Source organism: Balaenoptera acutorostrata, chromosome 1, assembly GCF_949987535.1.
Source record: "Balaenoptera acutorostrata chromosome 1, mBalAcu1.1, whole genome shotgun sequence".
NCBI lineage: Eukaryota > Metazoa > Chordata > Mammalia > Artiodactyla > Balaenopteridae > Balaenoptera > Balaenoptera acutorostrata.
The window spans coordinates 77,375,933-77,397,387 of NC_080064.1; the positions used below are offsets into that span (position 1 = coordinate 77,375,933).

Here is a 21,455-nt window from a genome sequence, read left to right on the forward strand (position 1 = left end):
AATAATCAGACCTAATATTAGCCTCAGATCGGAGATTTATTAAACCTATCTGGCAGAGCAGATAAAGCTGAGGCATCTAGGCTGAGCTGCGGCCCTGGAAAGAGACACTCAGACTACCACCCTAATAGCATTCCTCAAAACTTGATTTATACAAGAAGTAACCTTTCTTACTCTCCAGAGGCTGTGAGATTTCGAATCTTGCAATAACTTCCATCGCTCTGGGGGCTACGGGAAATTTGGCCTCTCATCCTCTACAGTGGGGTGGATACAGGGGGCCAGGCTTTTCCCCTGAAGTTTTCCTCAACTTTGAACGTAAGGACTGTGATCTTTCTACCACCAGCAATTGACAAATACCTATGAAATGCCTACTGGGCACTTGGTTTATACTCGGGTTGATGGGGAGAAGCTTCTCCCTTGTTAATGAAACTTCCACTAAGGTTCATAAATCTCTAACATCGTGAATTTAAAAAACAAAAACAAAAGAACACCTCAAAAACCATCTCTTCTGCGTGTGTGTGAAGTCCACCGCCCTGAGATTTCGACCAAGCTTTTCTACCTCAACAGGAAGAGGCCCATTTCTGAGACAGATGTGAAGTAAGTTTCCTAAGGGGCTCCTCTCGGCGCGAGGACGGGCTATCCCCGAGGGGCGAGCGGGCGCGGGTCCCCATGCGGCCACGTGAGCAGGGAGGGCAGGTGTGGCCCCCGCGCCTCGGCTTGCCATCTCGGGCCACGGGGGGCCGCGCCGGCGGGGTCGGCGGCGCCCGAGGGACTTCTCCCCACCTGATTCCGGCCCTTCCCCGCTTCAGCCTCTGCCGGCTCAGCCGCCTCGCTCTCTCCCCCGCCCCCGGAGTCTCGTTTCAGTCATCCCTTTGTCCTTGCCCGGATTGGCAGGTTTTATTATTCCGCCTGAACAATCCGGCCGCCCAGTGGCTGAGGGTCGCTGACGTCGGCGGCAGAGCCTGGGAGTAGTTGGGATTTTGCTCTGTCAGTAACACATGTGTAAGAGCCGCGGAGGGAGCGAGTGAGCCGGTTAGAGGCCAGCGCCGCCGCCACCGCCGCCGCCGCCAAGCCGGGCAGCAGCAGCCCCGGCAGGGGCGAGGGTCAGGCGCGCGGGGCCCCGCCGGCCGCAGCTCCCCGCCTCCCGGGCGCGCCCGCCCCCCGGCCTCCGCGCCGGCCGCCGCCGCTCCCGGGGCTGTTGTGTCTGCGGCCGCTCCCCGGCTGGAGGTGCAGGAAGCTCGGCCGAGCGGCCGTCGCCGCCAGCAGCCCCGAGCGAGCGGGCGGGCGCACGGGAGGGAGGCAGGCGGAGGAGGAGGAGCGGGAGGAGCGCGGGCGGGGCGGGGGCCTCCGGGCGGGGGAATATACAAAGTGAAGCCACATTGCCAAACTTGCAGCAGCGATTGCAGCAGTTGCTGCCGCTGCGCCGCGCCGCGCGGGCCGAGGGCTCCTGCAGCTGCTCGCGCGGAGCCGGAGGCGGAGAAGAACGACGAGGACCGAGACTGACGCTTCTGCTTCCCGGCGCCTGCCACTTACGCGGGGCCCCCCAACCCAGCCTCAGAGCAGCGCGTTAAAAAAAAAAAAAAGAAAAGAAAAGCAGCCCTTAGCCCCCTCCTCCCCTTTCCTGCTTCTGCGAGAACATCCCCCCCTCCCTCCAGCTCCGCCAGCCAAGGCGCCCCTTCCTTGGAAGCCGAGCGGCTTCGCTCGAATTTCGCCGCCGCCGCCTCTCGCAATATTGCAATATAGGGGAAAAGCAGGTAAGGGGACGGCTGGGGAGCCGCGGGCAGGGAGGGGGGGGGAGAAGGAGGAGGGGGGCGATTTGGGCCGGGGCTGTTTTCTTTGGCTTGCTTCCCTTGACCGTCCCAAATTGCAAGTAAACAATACGTCGGCTTAGATAATGCGCGAGTCTGAAACTACCGAGGCCGGCCTGCGAGCTAGCACGGAGGGCAGCCCCGGGCCGCCAGCTTTGTAGCGGTTCCTGCTTACAAAAGGGTTCTTCTTGGAGACGGGGCTGGTGGGGACCTTGGAGGCGTGTGGGGATATTTTCAGTTCCGAAGGCAGAGGCAGGAGGTGCTTTAAGGGTTGAAGTCTGAGAAGTAGTGTGGGGAAAATAGTCATGACCCTACCCCCCCCCCCCGCACCCCACCACTATTTTTGAAACAGTGGCAGAAAGGATCTAAGTGAGCAGGATTCGGTATTGCTGGTTCTTTTAAAAAATTCCTCTTGGCTTATAAGTCTTTTGTTCCAATCCAGGAGAAATCCGGTGAATCACCTAATTAAAATCAAGACATGAATTAAGCATCCATTTTTGTACTACAAATTGCCAGCGCTACGTTTGTCCCTCCCTTGGTCTCCATTAAAAAACACCAGAGACGTTGTTAAAGGGGGGCAGATTTTGCCTCTAGCTGCCAGTTCTGCTTTCTATTTCACAGACTACCTCAGGACCTAAATTGCTTGGCTATGTAATTACTAGAGTATAAGCCTATTTAACTTAAAAGCTTTCTTTTTTTTTCCAACTCTAAATGAAACTTGATGAGGGCCCGTCCTTAGTTATCAGGGGAGTCAGTTTCTGGTCAGTCGTCTTGATTCATCTCTTTTAGATTTAATCAGCATTAAGGTATTGCTTGTCCTTAAGAGCTTTAGCTAATGGGGTTACTGGATGCTTTTCTCAGTGTAATGTTTCCTTTTCAAAAAAAATATACATATATATTTACCTCGCACCAAAGATGGGGGCGGGGAAGAGCTTGGAATCTCCTCCCTCCCTCTCTTTTAAAAAGGAATTCAGAGCGATTAAAACGTTGGGCGGGGGTGGGCAGTTTAAAGACCTAGGGCAGGAAATGCAGATTCATTTGGGTTAGGGCTGAAATTGTAACAAAAAGCAATTCCTCGAGTAAATGCATCAGATAAATCAATTTACATAAAGGTATGATGCATTCGGATAAATGCAATGCTAATGGGTTTTAGAGTGGTCCTGTTTCCAAAGTCTCAGGGTTTTGTTACAGCTTAATTGGTGCAGTTCTTATTCTGGTTTATTGTGCGGTCACTGGACACACGTTCCGGGACTCTTTAGGAGGAAATGTGTTTAAAATCGGCCTATTTAAGGAACACAAGTCCTTGTTTCGTTCCCTTCCCCTCGTTTTTTTGCAGCAGCCAAGTTGGGCCGGGGACAGGCAAAGTTCGTCCTCTCCCCTCTGAGGTATCAGCTGAATGTCTTGAGCAGATAGCCGGGAGCCTCGGGGGGAGCCCACACTCTCGGCTTACAGAGGACAAAGACAAAACAGGCTGCTTAATTGGCAGTAAATAACTTGATCTTTTTATAGAATAAGTGACTGGAGGAACACTAGGACTTTATTGGACTCAGGATTGGAGGCAACAAATTAATCGGTTTAGGCTAAGCTTTATAAATTGATTCCTATATTAGACCCCAGTTGTTTCTCTCGTGACATTCATTAGAAAGAGTGGGGAATTTTTAAAAGTAGTTTTTGGTGACAGTAGGTCTGGCTCAGATATAACTTGTGCATCCTTTAACGGTGCCTTCTCACATATTATCAGTAACGTACCCCCCACCCTTTTGGAGGAACAAAGCTCTACCATTTAAATTGCTGATCAAGGGCAGATTAGTGAGACCAAAGTGGAGAGTGTTTGTATAGGAAGTTAACAGGCATCCTAAAGTTCAATGATCTATTATTCTTGCCTGTGTCCTGCAAACGCAGAGAAAACACTCATTGATCTTCAAAATGAAATGAGATTTGGAACAATAATGGGAGATGGCGGTCACCACAATGGCATGTGAAAGGTGCTGTTTAAAATAAGAAAAACCAGTTTCGCAACTTTACACACCGCACCCCCCCTCCCCCCGCCCCGAAGTCCCCTCGCCTCCCCTCCCACCACCACTCTCTCCATCTCCCCTCCGCCGGTTCTTCCCTCCTTCCCTTTCAGAAAGCCGAACTATTTCCAACTTGTGAACTGCAGCTGCACTTCCCCGGGCAGAGCTCGGGAGGGAACGTGGCTCCGGCGGGGGCCGCCTCTCACTCCCCTCGGCTAGCGCTCGGGGCTCGGCGGGGCCCCGGGAGGGGCCGGCGAGGCGGTGGGTGGGTTTGACCCTCATTTGCTGGAGGCGGGCGGCGGAGGCGGGGGCAGTGGGCGGAGGCGGGGGCCGGGAGGAGGCGCCGCGAGGGGAGGAGCGCGCCGCGGAGCCTCGCTCTCTTGAGTTTTGACAGTACCCGAGCTGAAATTGTCAGCGGCGGCGAGCGCTGGAAAGTTGAGAGGAGCTCGTGGCCCCAGAACAAAGCTTGAGAAAAGTAAACAGGCGGCTGCTGCCGGCAAGCCTCCCTCCTTCCCTCTCCCCCTCATCCTCCTTCCCGCCCTTGCCCTGCTGCTTCCTTCCAGCAGCTCTGGGGGGTGGCGGGGGACGGATTCGCTCTCTCGCGCGTCGAGTACTAACTTTTGCATCGCCCCTGTTTTGTCTCTCTCTCCCTGTCCCCTTCCCGCTCTCTGCAGACCATGGTGAATCCGGGCAGCAGCTCACAGCCGCCCCCGGTGACGGCCGGCTCCCTCTCCTGGAAGCGGTGCGCAGGTTGCGGAGGCAAGATTGCGGACCGCTTTCTGCTCTATGCCATGGACAGCTACTGGCACAGCCGGTGCCTCAAGTGTTCCTGCTGCCAGGCGCAGCTGGGCGACATCGGCACGTCCTGTTACACCAAGAGCGGCATGATCCTTTGCAGAAATGACTACATTAGGTAAGACTTGGCTGCTTTTCCCCGACATGGGCGGGCAGAGCAATGGCAAGGCCAAAGGTTACCAAGGGTTTTAAAGAAAGGAGCAGGGCATCTCTGAGAATACAGGGTAGCCTTCACCCCAAAAACCCGGTTGGCTGAAATTTAAGGGGTTAAAGAAGCATGTGTTAATCTTCCAATATTTAGTGGCAAATTAATGGCAAAGGCCACACGAAGTAAAAACTGCGCATCTGGTGGGACTGGGCTGCTAGGTGTGCAAAGGTTGGGACCAGGATCCTCGGGACCAGGATTTCAAGTGGTCAGCCGCACTTGGACCCTCCACTAAAAATAAACATTTCAAGTGGAAGTTAAGCTGCTTTCTTAAAGCAAGGTAGGGACCAACATAGGAACTCGGAGACAAAAGACTGATTTAAAAATGTAAGTGTGGGTAGTGAGAAATGATTTGCCGATGGTGATGGCTGATTATGACATTTACGTAAGCACCTTTAAACTTTTTTGAGTGGAAAACTGACTCATTCTTTGTGCTCCTTGTGAAAAATGCTGATTGCCCATCGGTTTAAAGACTTGTCATTCTTATAGCAAAGAAACCTGAACAAGAAAAAAAAAACTTAATGGTAATGTTTCGCTTTATATACTGTTACTTGAAGGCTCGCAATACTCAAGTGTTAGTGTGTGGTTTGTGATGTAGAATTTGCAGTTCTTTCAATTGAGGAATGTTCAGATTTGGGGTTTTTTGTTGTCATTTGTATCACTACCCTTGATCCCCAAAAGAGATTTAGGGAAAGAGGCTATAGAGTTATACTAATCTTGCATTTTAAAGCAATGTATAGGAACATTCATCTGCCCATGTAAGCAGCCTTTTTCCAACAAGTTTCAGTGCAATTAATGGAAAGAATTCAGGAGGTCAGGTGCCTATAGGATCTTTTCAGGTGAACTCAAGCTACTTAAACTCATTAATTTGAAAGGAGGCATTTGAAGGATTACACATTTAATTTGAGTAAATGGTTTGATAGACTGATGCACATGAATGCTTCTAGGAGGTGTTCTGTTTCAACATCCAGTAATTAAAAAAAAAAAAAACCACACGCACACGGTTGATACTAGACAACCGCTCACTTTTAAGAAATGCGTTCTATTTAAATTTCTGCCCTAAACCGTTTTCTTTATAGAGATTAGAAAATTTTTGCCCTTTCTTCAATGCGGGTGAATCAATAGATGAGGTATTTTGTTCAAAGTTTAGCTCCATTGTGATTCCTTCACTCTGCATCTAAAACTGCAGAAGACCCCAGTGCAGTTTGGAGCTGAGTATGGGTATGTTTACCCCAGCGATATCATTAGTGTAAATGATGGAATAAGATGATATTTGGCTATTCCAGTAATGCAACCTATGTCCTCTTTGCTGGCCTCCTCAATCAGCCAAGTAAAAGAAATACAGGAAGGGAGAGGGCTTTTATTTTTAAATTAAGATGGCAGCGTTAATTTCACGAAGTGTTCTTTTAGAAGTAAACGTTGGAAAATCATCAGCAGCATGGGTATAATGCTTTCTGGTCCTCCTTCCAAGCAATGCCATGAGCTTTGACAGTACTGTAATTAAATAGAGAGCAAAACTGGTAAGAAGGAGGGTGGTTTAAAGGGGAAAAATTGACAGTGCTGTTCAGAAGCAGTGAATGGTACAGATTCATCTCTTTTCCAAGTGCCTTCAGAAAACCTTCGCTTCTGATTACCACTAATTAAAAAGAAGATGGGTCCACTTGCATTCCCTCAGGACAAGTTTAGGCAAGTGGCTTCCTGGGAATCACTTCCATTCCTTTCCTTATTCTTGGGAACAAATATAAATGCCCATTTGGTGTTTTTCTCTTGGCTTAATGGAGCAATGGAGGATGTGTGCCCAGCCCCAAGACTTAATTAATTGGGTCCATATTCTCCCTTTCTTTTTTCCTGACTTTGAAAACTGGAACCAGGCTTGCTGTTGAACTGGAGGCTACCCTGAGGACCTTAGATTTGTTCGGGAGAGCGGAGTTCTAGCTCAGTACCAAATTGATCCTTTCCTCACACTGCTCAGGGCTCAGCAGCAGACACCCTCCTCTCACCCACCAAGTTTAAGGGATCTCCTAAGTCTTCCTTCAGTGTTCCTTCCTTCTGCCCACCAAGATGCCTAAAGGGTGGGAAGGTGGGGAGGCTGCGCGTTCTTTTTCCTCTCAGCCACTCCCTCCCCAGTCTCCCCTCAGTCCACTTGTTGGAGGAGCTTTCAATTCTGCAGGGACGGCCGCTGAGGAGCGGGACTAATCCGCTCGCCGGCCGCCAGGTGAAGGGGACCCTTTGGCTCTTCGGCCCCAGCTGGGACCACAGAGCGATTTATTAAGGGGCTTTTAAACTGTCTGACTTTGAGGTTGTGGCTTTTTGAAAACAAGCAAGATCTGGCTAAAAAGCTTTGGGAGAGCTGGGAGGGGCCCGGGGAGGAGGGGGTTGCGGGGGGGAGGGGTGGGTGGTGCTGCTTTTCCCCAGCCCCTTCCCCCTGCGCGACCAAGTGTCGATTGGGCAGAGCTGGGCTTCTGCCTCTCCTCCCTCCAAGATTTCAGATAAAGCGGCTGCCTTGCTGCAGCGAATCCGCACAATTAAAAGCTTTAATTAGTGGCTCCTCCATTTTCTTAGTTCTGATGGGCTTTATCTAATGAGATCTGGTCTCTGGCTTAGATCTGCTCCGAATGACGTGTCCGCAATGAATGAGAGCTGCGTCGCAAACAAAACATTTAATTAACAAAATTGGCCTCTAAGAGAGGGAGGGATAGACAAGGGGGGGAGGGGAGAGGAAGGGGAGGGTGGGTCTTAAAGGGGCCAACGCCGGCCTGGCCCCGCCACCTTGCAAAATTACAAAAGTCGTTGAACCTTGGAAGCGCGTCCTCCCCCCTCCCCCCCCGGTTCCCGACCCCCCAGCTCAATCCCAGCGCCACCAAGTAGCTTCAGAAACTCCGATTCTCTTTCTTTGAGTCCTCCTTCCTCCACCCCCACCTCGGGCCCGAAGACTGGCGCGGAAAGTGCAGCGAGAGGAGGAAGTTCGGAGATCGACGGGTGGGGCTCCAGGTCCGGGGAGGCGAGGCTACGCGCCGGAAGCTCGGGTGGTGGTTCTCGGCGTGCCGGGTCTCGCTCGCTGGCTCGCTCGCTTGGCCGGGCGGGGGCCGGGCTGGGGGCCGGCGGCGCCTGAGGCCGCAGTTCAGGCGCCCAGCCGGCCGGTAGCCTCGGGCCCGCGAGGGGGCGAGCGCAGGGCGGGAGCCGGACGAGCGGGTAGCGCTTTCTCTCCCAGGGCTCCGCTCGGGAGGTTCACGTGGCGCCCGCAGCCGCAGTGAGCGCCGCGCAGCTGGGGGTGGGGGCCCGGGGCGGGGGGATTGGTGGTGGTTGGTGGTGGAAAGTGTGCTTGGGGAGGGGGTAGCGTTAGGAATGGAGGCGCCGCCAGACAGCGAGTTCATTTCCCTGGTAATCAACAGCAAGCTGCTATATTCAGAGAATGCTGTCCCTTTAATTGAACAGGCTAGGTAATTAAATGGCACTTTTCCAATAGGACGTGCTAGGTAAATCTAATAGTTGGTTATTTAATATCACTTTGAAGTCTGCCCACTCAAGCACAATGACAGCACAGGAGCATGTGAACTATTAGCTAGGAAAAAAAAAAAAAAAAACCCAGGATCTCAAAAATTAATTAAATCGCATGCAATTTAGGGGGAACGTTTATCTTGATTTGTCATAACAGAATTAATTCAAGGCCTCCAATTCACTTGGGGGCAGATCTGTTACTCTGAATTAACCAAGCGTAATTTGGCTGATTTTTTTTTTCTCCCTCCCCTCTCTAACGCAGCAGTTGCGATTATTCACAGCCCCCCTCTTAAGTATCAATAGCTTCTGGTGCTTGGTCTCCAGTTATTCCGAAGTACCTTTAATGGACTTGGCTCCGGGCATAATTTCTGGGTTGCATTTTCTTTGTTACATTTAATATAGCTTGTGCAGAATTTAGATTAAATATGGGAACCTGCTGGAAAACCAATTGCTTTTGGATCGGTAGCTGTGGATGTGCATTTTTCTCCCTAGATGGGTTGCTGATATTTACTTGTAGGTACAAATGTATACCTTTCAGCCCCACTCTTAGAAACCTACTTCTCCTTGCCTGAAAGCGGTTTAGAAAACAGCCGTATCGTGTGTATTTTGCTTGAAGTAATCAGTTGCAAGTAGGCTCACCTATTGGTCGCTGAAGTTAGGGAAAGATGCTAAGTATTATTACTGAACTAAAAATACAACTTGCTCTCCATCTCTTTCTATCAGCAAGGAGAGTTGGAGCTGGCAAACAGTACTAGCACTGCATGGTACTTTTCATAGGAGCAGAGCACCTTTAAAGTGTAGAGGTTTGGTGGGATTTCTTCCGTTCTTTTCCCTCTTCCCCATGTAAGTAACCTCTTGATGTTTGTGATTGATTGCATTGCCCAAATGCTGAAATATTAACGACCTTCTTGGACTGAGGACCCAAAGAAAGGAAACTGAAACCGATTCTGTCATCACAATTAAAGACTCCCCTGGCTTTAATTAGCCTGACCTGGGGTATATCTCCCCGTTGCTTGAGTTAAAGAGAAAAGAGCCCATTATAGTCCAGTCTGAGACCGATAGCTACTTAATTGAGCACCTAAAGCCTCAAGCCTTTTAAATCAAACACTGTCCTGGACAGTCCCCCTGGTTAGATAATTAACTCTCCAGCGCACAGAAACGTTGTTAAAACACACACACACACACACACACACAACTTTTCAGAAAAAGGGTGGAATTCTAATGGTAGCCTTCCTGTCTGGTAAAAGGGATTAAAATGTGTATAGACATGTAAGTTTTCTGCTCTGAGGCAGCCTTAAAGCTGTAGGCACGGAAAGATATTAAACTCCATTAATAATGTTGTTCAATAGCACATCAGTCCTGGGTAGATCTTGGTCATTTGCAAACTTTGTAACTGTGATTTCTGACACTTTAGGAATCCCGTGATTTTGTGGCTGATTGTTCCCAGAAAGGTTATGCAAGTGGTGCTGGAGAAAATGAGATGTATGAAAAGCTTTTGGATTACATACGACTGCCCTGATAATTAAAATGCACTTAGACATTGAAGACATACAACTGACTTTACTCAGGGTGAATTGTTAAATAAATGCACACTTAGGTTGGGTAATCAGATCGGTACTGTGAAAGGGTATTTTTGAGATGGAATGTCACTGTGTACCTGTTGGTAGTGGCAGCCATAATTAGAGACTCCTGGCCATTAAAATACTTCTGGGTTGCTGTAAGAGGGTATTTGGTCCGTGGCTCAGGTAGGATTCTGTTCCCTACCCCCGTTATCTACACCGCCCCCCTTTTATCCTCAGCATGTTTTTGGCTACATCGACAGGTTTTTAATTTTATTCTTACCCGAAGTGTTTGAGTCGGTACCCCTTTTGGGGATTGAAATAGCCCTGCTGTTGACCGGAAACTCCCCCTGGCAGTGCTAGTTCTCTGGCCACCCCACCCTTCTGAGAACCCTCTTGTGGCAGCAGTGACAACCGACACTTGCAGGATGCTGTGGGTGAGACTCCGGGAGGTCTCCTCAATGCTCCTGAAGCGGTCCAGCGTTAGGAAATGGCAGGCCAGCGGCCCCTGAGCTCCCACGCGGTGCGGTCCTGCGGCTAGAGGTCCTGACAGTGTATTATTTCAGCTTTCTCTCTGTAACTGTTCTGATTCTGTAAGAACGTGTCAATGTGTCGTGGATCTCAGACTAATTAGTTTTGAAATGGAGTTTTGATTGAACTCTTCAAATCGATGCTGCAGCAAAATTTGTTTCTTGGGCTTCCTATTAAAAGCCATCTTAAGGGGCAGTTTTACTACTCTCCCTGTCGTTCAGTCGATACATTTAATAACAACTTACAGGCTATTTTCAATAAAGTGGCGACAGCAAATTAGTAGTTTGAACATGACAAGCCTCTTCTGCAAGACCAGATTCTGAAAACTCAAAGCAATTATTTTTATATAGAGGCATGCCACAATCATTCAGATTACGGGGTGTTCTATAGGAGCCTGTCTCCTGGTTTGACACAAACTGCATTTTATGTCTTTCTTTGGACAAGGGAGAAATGCAAGTATTAATATTTATGATGACACCGATATGTTAGTTTGTAAGTCCTATTACTTTGTTTTTCATTGTTGAAAAGTGCCTCTCTGACCCTGCTTACTTGTTCCGATATCACCTTTCAATGTGAAATCATTTTGGTCTGTTTAATAAATATTTGTGGATATTAAAGAGGGAAGCCCAAAAGCAAATAAAGCTTCCTAGCTTGAGTCTACAGATTTCATAAAAACCAAAGTTCGGTGTTCGTTAAAATATTTTGTCGCGCCTGTGGAAGGATGTAAGGAATTATGTATATCTTTTTCTTCAGTACACCGCACTTCCTTGAGCTTTCCCCTCCTCTGCAGACTTCTCCTTCTCCCCCTCCTCCCCCCGTGGCAGATGTTGTGGTCTCATTTGATTGCATAGGAAAACTGCAGTGATACAGCAAACACCCAGAGAGATATGATGACAAATGGGTCCAGATCCCGGTAAATTACTTTCTGCTCAAATCGAAATTTCATTCAGTTTGTTGCTAGCAGAGATGAAGTAATCTAAATTGTGGACTCAGGAGCAGATAGAGGGAAGTTGGAGCAAGCATTTCATTATCAAGAGAGAGAGAAGGTTAGGATGAAAGAGATGAGCAGAGGCAAATCTTAAGTGTTGACACCATGATTGAAAAGGTTAACCCATACACATTATATATCAACCTGGATAGCAGAGAGTTTCTAATGGAAAGTCTGCACTGATGGAGGTTTACGGGAGTTTCAATACACTGAGCATGATGTCTTCTTAGATATACAATCAAATACTCTTAACCCTTTTGATGACTCATATCTCAAGATATGATTAAAGTACAAAAGAGGTCTTCATATAATTTCAAGGACACAATACATTTAAACTCCAGGCATGAATTGTATCTCTTTTTTTTATGATGAACTCAGTAATCTGATAAAATGTGTGTAGAACAGAATTGTTCCGTATTTGCTAGAGGTGTAAGTCAATATTTTGATTAAACCCAGGGCACCCTCTTCCTCTGCGGTAGGCAGAAGTTAGCTGTAACCCCCAAAAGGATTTTTCCCAGACGATGTAAATCACTCAAAATTTGAGGCCGGAGCCTAAGAATTCAGTCTCTGTCAAATGCATTCCAAAGGGAGGGCCAGAGGCAGGGGGATTTCTTTCTTTTTCCTTGGTTTGGGATTATTCATTGGTGTCCCCGTCATCTTTGTTTCAGGTTATTTGGGAATAGCGGTGCTTGCAGCGCTTGTGGACAGTCTATTCCTGCGAGCGAACTCGTCATGAGGGCCCAAGGCAATGTGTATCATCTGAAGGTAGCAGCTGCTCCTCTGTTTTTTAAAAGAACCATAACTTTCCTACATGGAGACAAAGCATGTCTCCTTAGTAGGAACCCTGTTTTCTCAAGCCGCAAACATGGAAGGAATCCACTGAAATTGTTACGTGGCAGTGATGATTACACATCCACCCACGCCACTCCCCCCATGCCACAGAAGCACACACCTGTTTGTTGCTTTTCCCCTTTAGCTTGATCCAGTTTCTTGCATTTTGGCTTACTCTTTTCCAGAATCATGTTGAAGGAAAGAAAACACTAAGCCATAAGTGGCTCTCTGTACTTGACAGATACCTGATTAAAAACAGTTTATAAACTTGTGACCAAAAAAGACTTAATTTGTACTTGTTTTCAGTGGATTTGCTTTTTCCTTTCAGTGTTTTACATGCTCTACCTGCCGGAATCGCCTGGTCCCAGGAGATCGGTTTCACTACATCAATGGCAGTTTATTTTGTGAACATGATAGACCTACAGCTCTCATCAATGGCCATTTGAATTCACTTCAGAGCAATCCACTACTGCCAGACCAGAAGGTGAATACCTAGTTGGAAGGTTCAACCTCTTCATCTAGTGAGGGAGTTTTCCTAGGTGGTTGTGTTTTTGTGTGCCCTTTTAAAGAAATGTAGACTACTCATACATACACCGTTCAGAAATAGAAGAGTTGATTGGTTAAATCGTGAATCTTCTGTGGTGAAAAAAATCCTGACTTAGTTATAGCTGTAGCTTTACCAGTGTTGAACACATTATCACATGCAGCGTCAGGCAGAATGTAAAACTTGCCTACGACCAGTTGTTTATCCCACTTGACAATTTTGAAATTCAGAAATACGACGTGACTAGGTTATTGTGGGGGGAAAATTAGAACATTTTTGGTAGGAAGAGGGAATAAATGTCTTTGTCATGAAAGAATGATTTCTGCATTAGTAATAGCAATCTGGACACCTGCCTTCCTAACCCAATTTACGGTGCTTTGAATCTTAGAAGAGCAGTTTTACAAAACATTCTGGAATTCCAAAGGAGAGCGTTTTTGTTGATCGGTAGTCCCATACATAATATTTGAGTAAGTTAACAACTGTTTTAAAAGTTCTAGCTCTTGCTGATCATTAAAGATTAAATGTCTTGATTCTTGACCCACAACTGGAAAGTTTTTGGACCAGAGTTAGAAACGAGGAAATTATACAAATGTACGAATCATGTATTAGAGGGCACTTCAGAGGGAAAATTGGTGATCAACAGTTGTCCAGCACCTGCAGTACTGGATAGTTTCAGATCTATTTTAATCTCCTTAGTAAGTCCTATAGCTATGCAAGTGAGTGCATTTTGATAACTGCTGTGCCTAATTTGTAACAATTACTGTCAACCTTCAGTTAAGAGACTGTTCATTCCACACTGGCCCAGAAAAGAGTGAAATGTATGACTCGTGCGCATAATTTTATTCACATCATATTTCATACTGATTATGTATTGATGACATTGATTCATTTACTCTTTACAGCACCACTTGCATGGATATTAAATCTTATTGACCACAGATGAATTTTAATTTCAGATTGGTGATAGATTTTTCCATCAGCTCTGATAGTGTGTTTGACTTTTTCATCATTAACCCAAGCAATCACACAGCACTGAGTTATTGCATTGAAACAAAAAGTGCACACTTCACTTGGTAATTCTTTATGGATTTACAATAGGAACTTCATTAATGTCTGTTGTAGGGATCACAAAAAACATTTATCTGCAAATAGGAATTTAGCAAGCGTCAAAAATCTCAGGAAAACATATTAGGCTTCTTTGTCTTCCGTAATGCATTTTCTTAATGCTGTGTACAGGGAAAATGACTAATATTTGAAAACTTTTAAATTATACTGCCATATTTTAATGCTTATTTTTATCATTTTCCCTTACTCAAGTTTATGGAATGATTTTAAATGTATTTTCCATTGCTTTCTTAGGTAAAGGTTAATTGCATCAAAATATGTAGTTTTCCTTATTTACTAATATGGGAACTACATAGAATACTATTTTAAGAACGGAAATCTAATTTTTTATTGCAGATTAATCAGTCACCATTGATGAGCCAGGTCAAGCTTCTTTAAGGAGTGCCAATACATATAAATACTTACAGATCTTCATGGTTTCAGTTGTAATTAAGTGAATCTATAGGGCCGAGTTGAGGCCAATGAATGGGTAACAAATATTTTGAGATACCCATTTCAATATAGAGGCAAAGCCATTTGTAGTTATACTTGGTAGCCAAAAAAAAAAGTACAAGAATAAACTCCACCCCCTCCAAGGTAAATGCTTAGTTTCTCTACAAACTATATCTTAAGTTTCTTGCTGGTTTTATACCATTTCTTTCCCTGACTTAGCAAGGCATAAAAAAATGATACGGCTCACCAACTTGCATGGTGAGAATTGAAGGATGTAGAAACAAGATGGAAAATGTAGCCGGACTGTGTAGCCAGACTGAAATACAGGCCATAGCAGTGTTAGCCAGGGACTAAGTACACAGACACGTAATAAGTACGAGCACCGTCTCACAGTACCATCTTACTGAGTATAAGATGACGTAAATTGGGAGGTGTTAGGGAGGAAAATTTGAGGAAAATCTGGTTTACATGTTTACGAGATTGCAAGTATTGTGCCTTTCATGTAAGTCCATACCTTTTGCAGGGTGGGAGAGGTAGGGCGTTCATTTTGGAACACAAAATATATGAGGCAATGAATAAGAGCCTTACCAGTGTGTATTTTAATGTTGGAAGCCTTTTAAAAGGAGACAGGTGGCCTTCAAAAATTAATAGCTCTTAAAAGGCATAAGGGAATATAACTTAAGGATGTGTTCTTGTCAGACATTGGTGAGAAGCTGTGTTTTGGGGGTGATGTTAATTAAGAACATATCCCCGTTGGCCTAAATGTCTTACATTTTTGCCCTTGGTGGTCAGCTCACCATGAGCACAGTCAATTCACAAGGTAGTTTTTGTAAATAAAGGTTTTGGGTAAGCTGAATGTGGTCCAGAGAGATATTAATGAGAGGGCAAGGGGGAAGAGGTAATGAAAACATACTTCCTGGTGGAGTCATAAACTGCTTTTTGGACCTGGAGAATGCTTTAAAATGATTTTCCCCAAACCCTGTGGCGTTTCTTTTCTGGAGGAGATGAGATGGGGAGAAATGACAAATAGCTCCATTTTATTATTTTCTTCTCTCTCATTCTCCATATTTTTGGTAGGGAAAATTGGACATTAATTTTGGCCATTTTCCTTCTGTTCACAGAACCAATTACGTTTTTAGTGCGTGATGCATAATAAATATACCCAAACATCCTCTGGCTGAAAAGTAATGAGTTGATTATTTGTACATCCCTTCTTTAAAGGCAGCTAATTGTATGGAAAATATAGGCCCCCATCATCTGGCCCCTTTCAACTTTTATCCTCCTGAAATTTGTTCCCAGTGTCTGGGATGTTTAGTTGTTGTTCTGCACCACTGGCTTTTGTATGTTCTGAGAAAAAATAATTTTAAGCTCTTAAATCATACAGTCTCTTGACTGAAATCTCAGACCACTCTTGTTCTAGGATCTACAAAATGTTATAGCCTATATTGTCTAAAGGAGACTTGGCTCCCCTCAGGAGAATACTGCCTTGTAGAGAGAGAGTTATGTAAATAGAATCAAGAATTGTGGGGTGTTCTGGGTTTATTTTTGGTAAATTTTTTGCCTGCTCTGGAATTCTTTCTTCCACTCAGGAGTGATGGTTTCATCTAGAATAATCTGTGCTTTTCAGTAAAATAAGACATCACATCTCTTTGGTCAGAAGAAAATTTAGCGAGGGTTCTAGTTTACATACCACTTCGCAGTTCCCCCTGTAGTTACATAATTGACGTTGTGTGTGTGTGTCCATCGTAGAGGACATTTGTTGCTCATTTATTAAATATGCTCGCTGGCTGCTGCCACATCTTTGTTCTGGACAGACAAATTACCTTTCTCACACTGAGCCTCCACTCTGGGGATTAAGCCTCTACCACTTTAATTAGCTTGGAAGTAGGGGGTTGCAGCTCCTAATAGACTTCAGGCTTTTAGTAAGTTAGGGAAAGGGTGAAAGGAGAACTTCCTGGGAAGCTCACAATGTCATTTAAAAACCATAAAAACCTAATATATATTATTTCATTTTGGTAATTTCAAACAGATTGTATTGGACAACTGTGTGGATTATCATTTCTAACTTAGATATTTAAGTTAGACTTCCATTGCACTACATTCTTTAATTGAGCACAAGTCATTAACACATTACATATGTTTGATTCATATATTTACAATATTTATGTAATATTAAGTGGCATAGTAGGTAGGAAATACTAAGGGAAAAGAAGTATCTCAATATTTTTTTGTGTGTGTATATACACACATGTATATACACACATACCTATAAGCAGAGAAGGACATGGGTGCATAGACATCATATGGGGATATTAGAATAATCATGTTAACCGCCAGTATTTGTTTAGCTTTTATTAAGTGCCAGGCGCTGTTGAATGCGCTCCCTATATATTATGTAATCCTTATAACACCCTTATTATCCCCGCTTTTAGGATGAGGAAACCAAGACACAGACAGTTAAGTAACTTGCCAAAGTTTACACAGTTGAGAATATTAACACAAAACTTCCTGGGGAGGAGGGACTTGGCTCTCATGTGCCTTTAAGATCCTAGTACGAGGCAAGATGTTACAATTCATTCTTTGCAGAAAGAAACTTGCTTTTAACAGAGTTCAGCAATTCATTGTAGAACTTTACACCAGAAACTTTCTGAAAGTCCATTTGTCGTCTCATTTTGTCCGCTAGTAAAAGTGCAGAAAATGTTATGCTTTAGTTCTCCACTGCCAGAGTTAAGTAGCGTAGAAAGCCTCTAACAAGTCACAGTTGGAAAGTAATCTAATAGAAGATTAGTGAATGTAGGGAAGACAGAAGCAGCCATGTTTGAGTTTAATATCTCTCAAGTTTAGCATTTTAGCTAAGATGCCCGTTTTTGTTTCTTGCAGGTCTGCTAAAAGGTCAGAGTAATGCAGAATGCGTGCCTTCATCTCAGATCTTGTTCATCACAGGTGGATCCCATGTGTCTTCAGTAGACAAGTCACCTTTGTAGCTAGCACCAGTGCCAGCTCCATGCCATTGCACCTTCTTTATAAAGTCTTGATTGCCCTTCTTGCATTTATTGGTGTATTAAAATGACTGAATATGAACATTAAGGACTCCATGAACCTGGGCTAATGGGAGACTGTAGAGAAAATGAAAAAAGATCCACCGGAGGACGTCTCTGGGGGGGAGGGAGCTTGGGAGGAGGGAAATGACTAATGAAGCTAATTAAAAGAAGCATTCAAATCTGCTTTCTACCCTCATTAACAATTAGCAGGGCACTGGCCAGAGTTTGTACCCTGTGTTTTTACCTTAACAACATTCTATTTGCTCTTTGTATATTTAAGTGTTGTAAGGAAATGTGTTTCAATCAAAACTGAACGTGAGATAAAGGAAAGAGATGTGGCTTTTGTGATATTCTATCACAAACACTTTTATTGTATCTGTAAAATACAATGTATGTATGCATGGAAGTGTTTTCGTCCTAATGTTGCTACTCCCATGGCAAAGAAAAAAAAAAAAGAATGAAAAAAAGACAAAAAAAAAAAGTCGGAAAAAAAATCAGGCTCATAGAAGCTACTGTGTAGAAATTCCCCCCTACTTCTAATTTGCTGAATGAAGAAAAAAATCTTTTTATTTGTGATATTTTCAGAGACATTTGCTCTAGTATGGTGTATTTAAATAATAAAAACTTAAAAGAAAAATATTCGATGGCGTTTGGGTTTAAAAACTGCTTTTTCTTTTCTGTGTTTTGGAAAATTTTATTTTATTTTTGTTCCGTACCAAGTTCACTTTAAATCTTCGGGGGTCGAGGGAAGCAGTGCGTATATTTATTTAGCTCTGAGCCAGTAAGGTATTCTTCAGATTACTTAACTCTTGCCATTTTTGGCAGGAGTACGAAGCCATGTTTCTAACGGAGTCCTTTCTATAAATTCAGAATATTCTGTTAACAGCATGTCATTACACTTCTGCTGTATCACAGTGAATCTTTTGTGTTTATATATATACGTTTGATTCTTCAGCTATTTCGTTTATTCTTTTTTCTCAGTAGGAAAGCCTTGGGTATTGATGGAAAGCATGTTGAAGAATGTCGCATAACCGTCTTGTTCTCTTACCAAGTTTATAGCTTTTGAAGGAAATAGCAGTTCTAAACCATACCTGTACAGATTTTGAAGTTCCATTAGTTGTTAGGAGCTCCGAGCTCTTTTACAGTCCTCTTTGATGGGTGAAGCAGCCATTTCCTGCCGAGCTTCTAGACTCGTGTGGTCTGCTGTATGATTTGTTTATTTTGTTTTGCTCTTACGCTCCTGTACTGACTCTGCCTTTCCATGTGTTTGGCGGAGGATTTGGATTTCATTTCGTAGTAGTCTTGAGGTACTTAGTCGCCTGTTCTAGGCAGCAGAGTCTCCCCACCAGCGCCCAAGTTGCCTGCACAAAACACGTGTAGGCCAAGGACTCAGTGGGCCCAGTGCTGGTGCTGGAAGGAGGAAGAACATGAAAGGCTGCCCTGCCAGGCTTGTAGTATGTGAGCAAACTCAACTGCAACTTCTCTTACAGGTTAATAAAACCAGGTGTGTTCATAATGCTACTTTAAGTTTTATTTTCTCTTGTTCCAGAGAAAAGCTCCTGATGTAGACCCACCCTCTCTCTGAGAATAGGAATTGGTTCTGCAGAGAGGTCTGGCTCACCACCTCTCAACTAGCAGTCAGCTTCCCTTTGGGATCTCCTGCTTCCAGAGATTCCAGGCCAAGAGAAAAAAATCAGTTGCTCCAACTGAAAACCTCCTATAAACCTCGTGTAGGAGAATTTAAAGGCAGAGTTAGTGAAAGTGAATAGTTTATTAGAGCTTTATAAAAAGAATATGCAGGAGAAAAAATGAACAAAATCACATAGATAACAATATCTGTTTGAGTTGGATCCTTGGGGAATTGCTAGGAACTAGTTCTGGTTCTTAACACTTTTTTTTTCCCCCTTCAATATCCTTTAAGGGAACGTGGGACTCTTCAGGACAGAAAAGGAGAAATGTGTTAATAAGAATGCTAGCTAGCATCTTCTCTAATTCTTTTTGACATAAGCACTCATGTCCCATATAGTGTAGAAATTCAAAGGAGATAGTTAATAACTTTGTAGTCAGTAATACAGTGTGGCATTTAGTGATGTGGAGGGCTAAGGTCATTAAAGACTTTAAATGAACTATTATAGGGCTAGTTCCTCAAGCACTGCTGCGTATTTAATAACGAGCTTCTAAAAGCATTTCTTAAGTTGCAGACCTATAAGATTACAAATGTCACTCATGTTAGTATAATCCACATGCAAGTGATGAAGGCTTCTCTTTGATGTGCTAAATTGGAGAAGGACTAATGGAGCTATGAATATACAATAGAACATATTTAAGTAGTAGTCTTGCTTTAGGTAAAACACTGCCTTGAAACCAGAGGCGTATCAAACAATAAAACCTGGCTCTAATGGGGATGCTCTGTGTGGATAGAAAGCTACTAAAAACACTCGGGTTTATTCTGATGTGAGCAGTGATTGCGTTCCTCCGCCAGCTCCAACACTGCTGGGGAAAAAAAAAACCCCACGAGCTTGTTCACCTTTCATCGTGGCATTGGTGATGTTAGTGGGATGCACTCTGTTCTTTTGACAGGACTTATGTAATATTAACCACGTCATAGAGCAAGATGGCCCCAGTCTCTACAAGCAAGTGCAATTAAAAAGAAAAGCAAATGTGACTGAGCCCAGCTGAACTCCTGATTAAAAAAAAAAAAGTTTATGATACATATAAATGTCTCAATCATGTAAATTGTCAATCTTGCTAATGAAACAGATTGTCCTCTGAAAGGGTTTAATGTTTTTTACCGATCTGTCTAGTTAGATTTACACAGTCCAAAAGGCCGGAGAGCCCGAACGAAGCTTTCCAAACCAAATCGTTTGCCACGAGAAACTATTTCCAGCTCGTCATGATTTATTAGGAAATAGTTTAACACAGACTGTAGTGTCTTATAAAATACGAAATGAGAAAACTGTCACACCAACATGAAGCTTGTGAAATTGTCATCCTCTTAATATTAACCGTATTTAAATTCTTTTGCCCTGATTTGCACTGATGTTTGAAACAACTGATAATCCAAAATGAAGCTCTTAAGTTAAATGGCTTAAATGTCAATATAGTAAGATTCTAATGTGTACTACTATTTATATAAAATATTTCTTAGGGCCAATAAATTGCATAACATAGACTCCAAGATCTGTCTATCAAAACACTATAGTGAAGGGTTTCCATGTAGCCTAAATAATTGTATTTAAATTGAGAAGACGTTGTCCCAAGCCTCCTTCACCCAGGAATTCTATCCTGGGTGCTTGCATCCTGTGACTGGATTGGAGAGGCTGTTGAAACACAGACCATTTACAAGTTGATGTTAGACCTGTCTCTTTGCTGCCGAGACTCACCTATTGTCAGTCCAGCCAAGTCACAGCAATGCTTACTGCAGTTAAATAGCAATTTGTTTCCATGAAACTGCAATTAAAGTATTACGGAGCAGCCATTTTAGATTGGCAAGGCTCTGAACGCATGTTAAACAGCCAGCGATTCCCACTTGCAGTCTGGGATCTGAGTAGCAGCGAAGTGTCACACATGCACCCGTGCTGCGTATCTAGTTAAGAGACATCTGTAGCCCTCCCATCGTGGACACGCTGAGAGCTGTGGCATGTCAGGGCTGATTTGGGGAAGGTGAACTTGCAACATACTTCAAGTGAATACTATTTTCAGTTGTACAAGAAGTGCTTTCCGCTAGTAGATAGGTACATGTTTCCTAGAGGGAAGGTTTTCGAGTTCAGATTGATTCTGCTGAGAGTGGACTGTAATTCGGAGGCCTCAGGCCAATAACGTACTACAGGTCCTGACACGTTCCAGCTGTGTCAACAGGGCCGTTCTCTCTCCTAAATTACAGCTAATAAAGCAGAGCATGAAAATCAATTGATTCTGTTATAATTTCTTTGAACGACACTGGAAAGTTGTTTAATGACTCTGTTAGAAGGGACGAGCCTGAGTGGAGCCACCAAAATACCTATTTTAATTGTCCCTCTCCCCCCCCCCCACCCCCCGAAACAGGGCAGGGCAGCTTTCCTGGGTGTTAGCGTCACCATCCCCAGA

The 21,455-nt window shown here is 44.4% G+C and overlaps 1 protein-coding gene across 2 annotated transcripts; it reads left to right on the plus strand.

Annotated features, from left to right (window-relative positions):
- Window positions 1-979: 979 nt before the first annotated feature.
- Window positions 980-18,013, plus strand: LMO4 (LIM domain only 4). 2 transcript variants are annotated; one of them, XM_057550892.1, is made up of 5 exons: window positions 980-1,751; window positions 4,495-4,733; window positions 12,065-12,161; window positions 12,556-12,711; window positions 17,209-18,013. In XM_057550892.1, exons 2-5 carry the CDS (start codon window positions 4,498-4,500, stop codon window positions 17,215-17,217), a joined length of 498 nt encoding a protein of 165 aa, XP_057406875.1. In that variant the 5' UTR covers window positions 980-1,751; window positions 4,495-4,497; the 3' UTR covers window positions 17,218-18,013. The 2 variants fall into 2 exon arrangements, with proteins under 2 accessions (XP_057406875.1, XP_007173119.1); XM_007173057.2 differs by lacking the exon at window positions 980-1,751 and adding an exon at window positions 4,139-4,295.
- The last annotated feature ends 3,442 nt before the right edge of the window (window positions 18,014-21,455 follow it).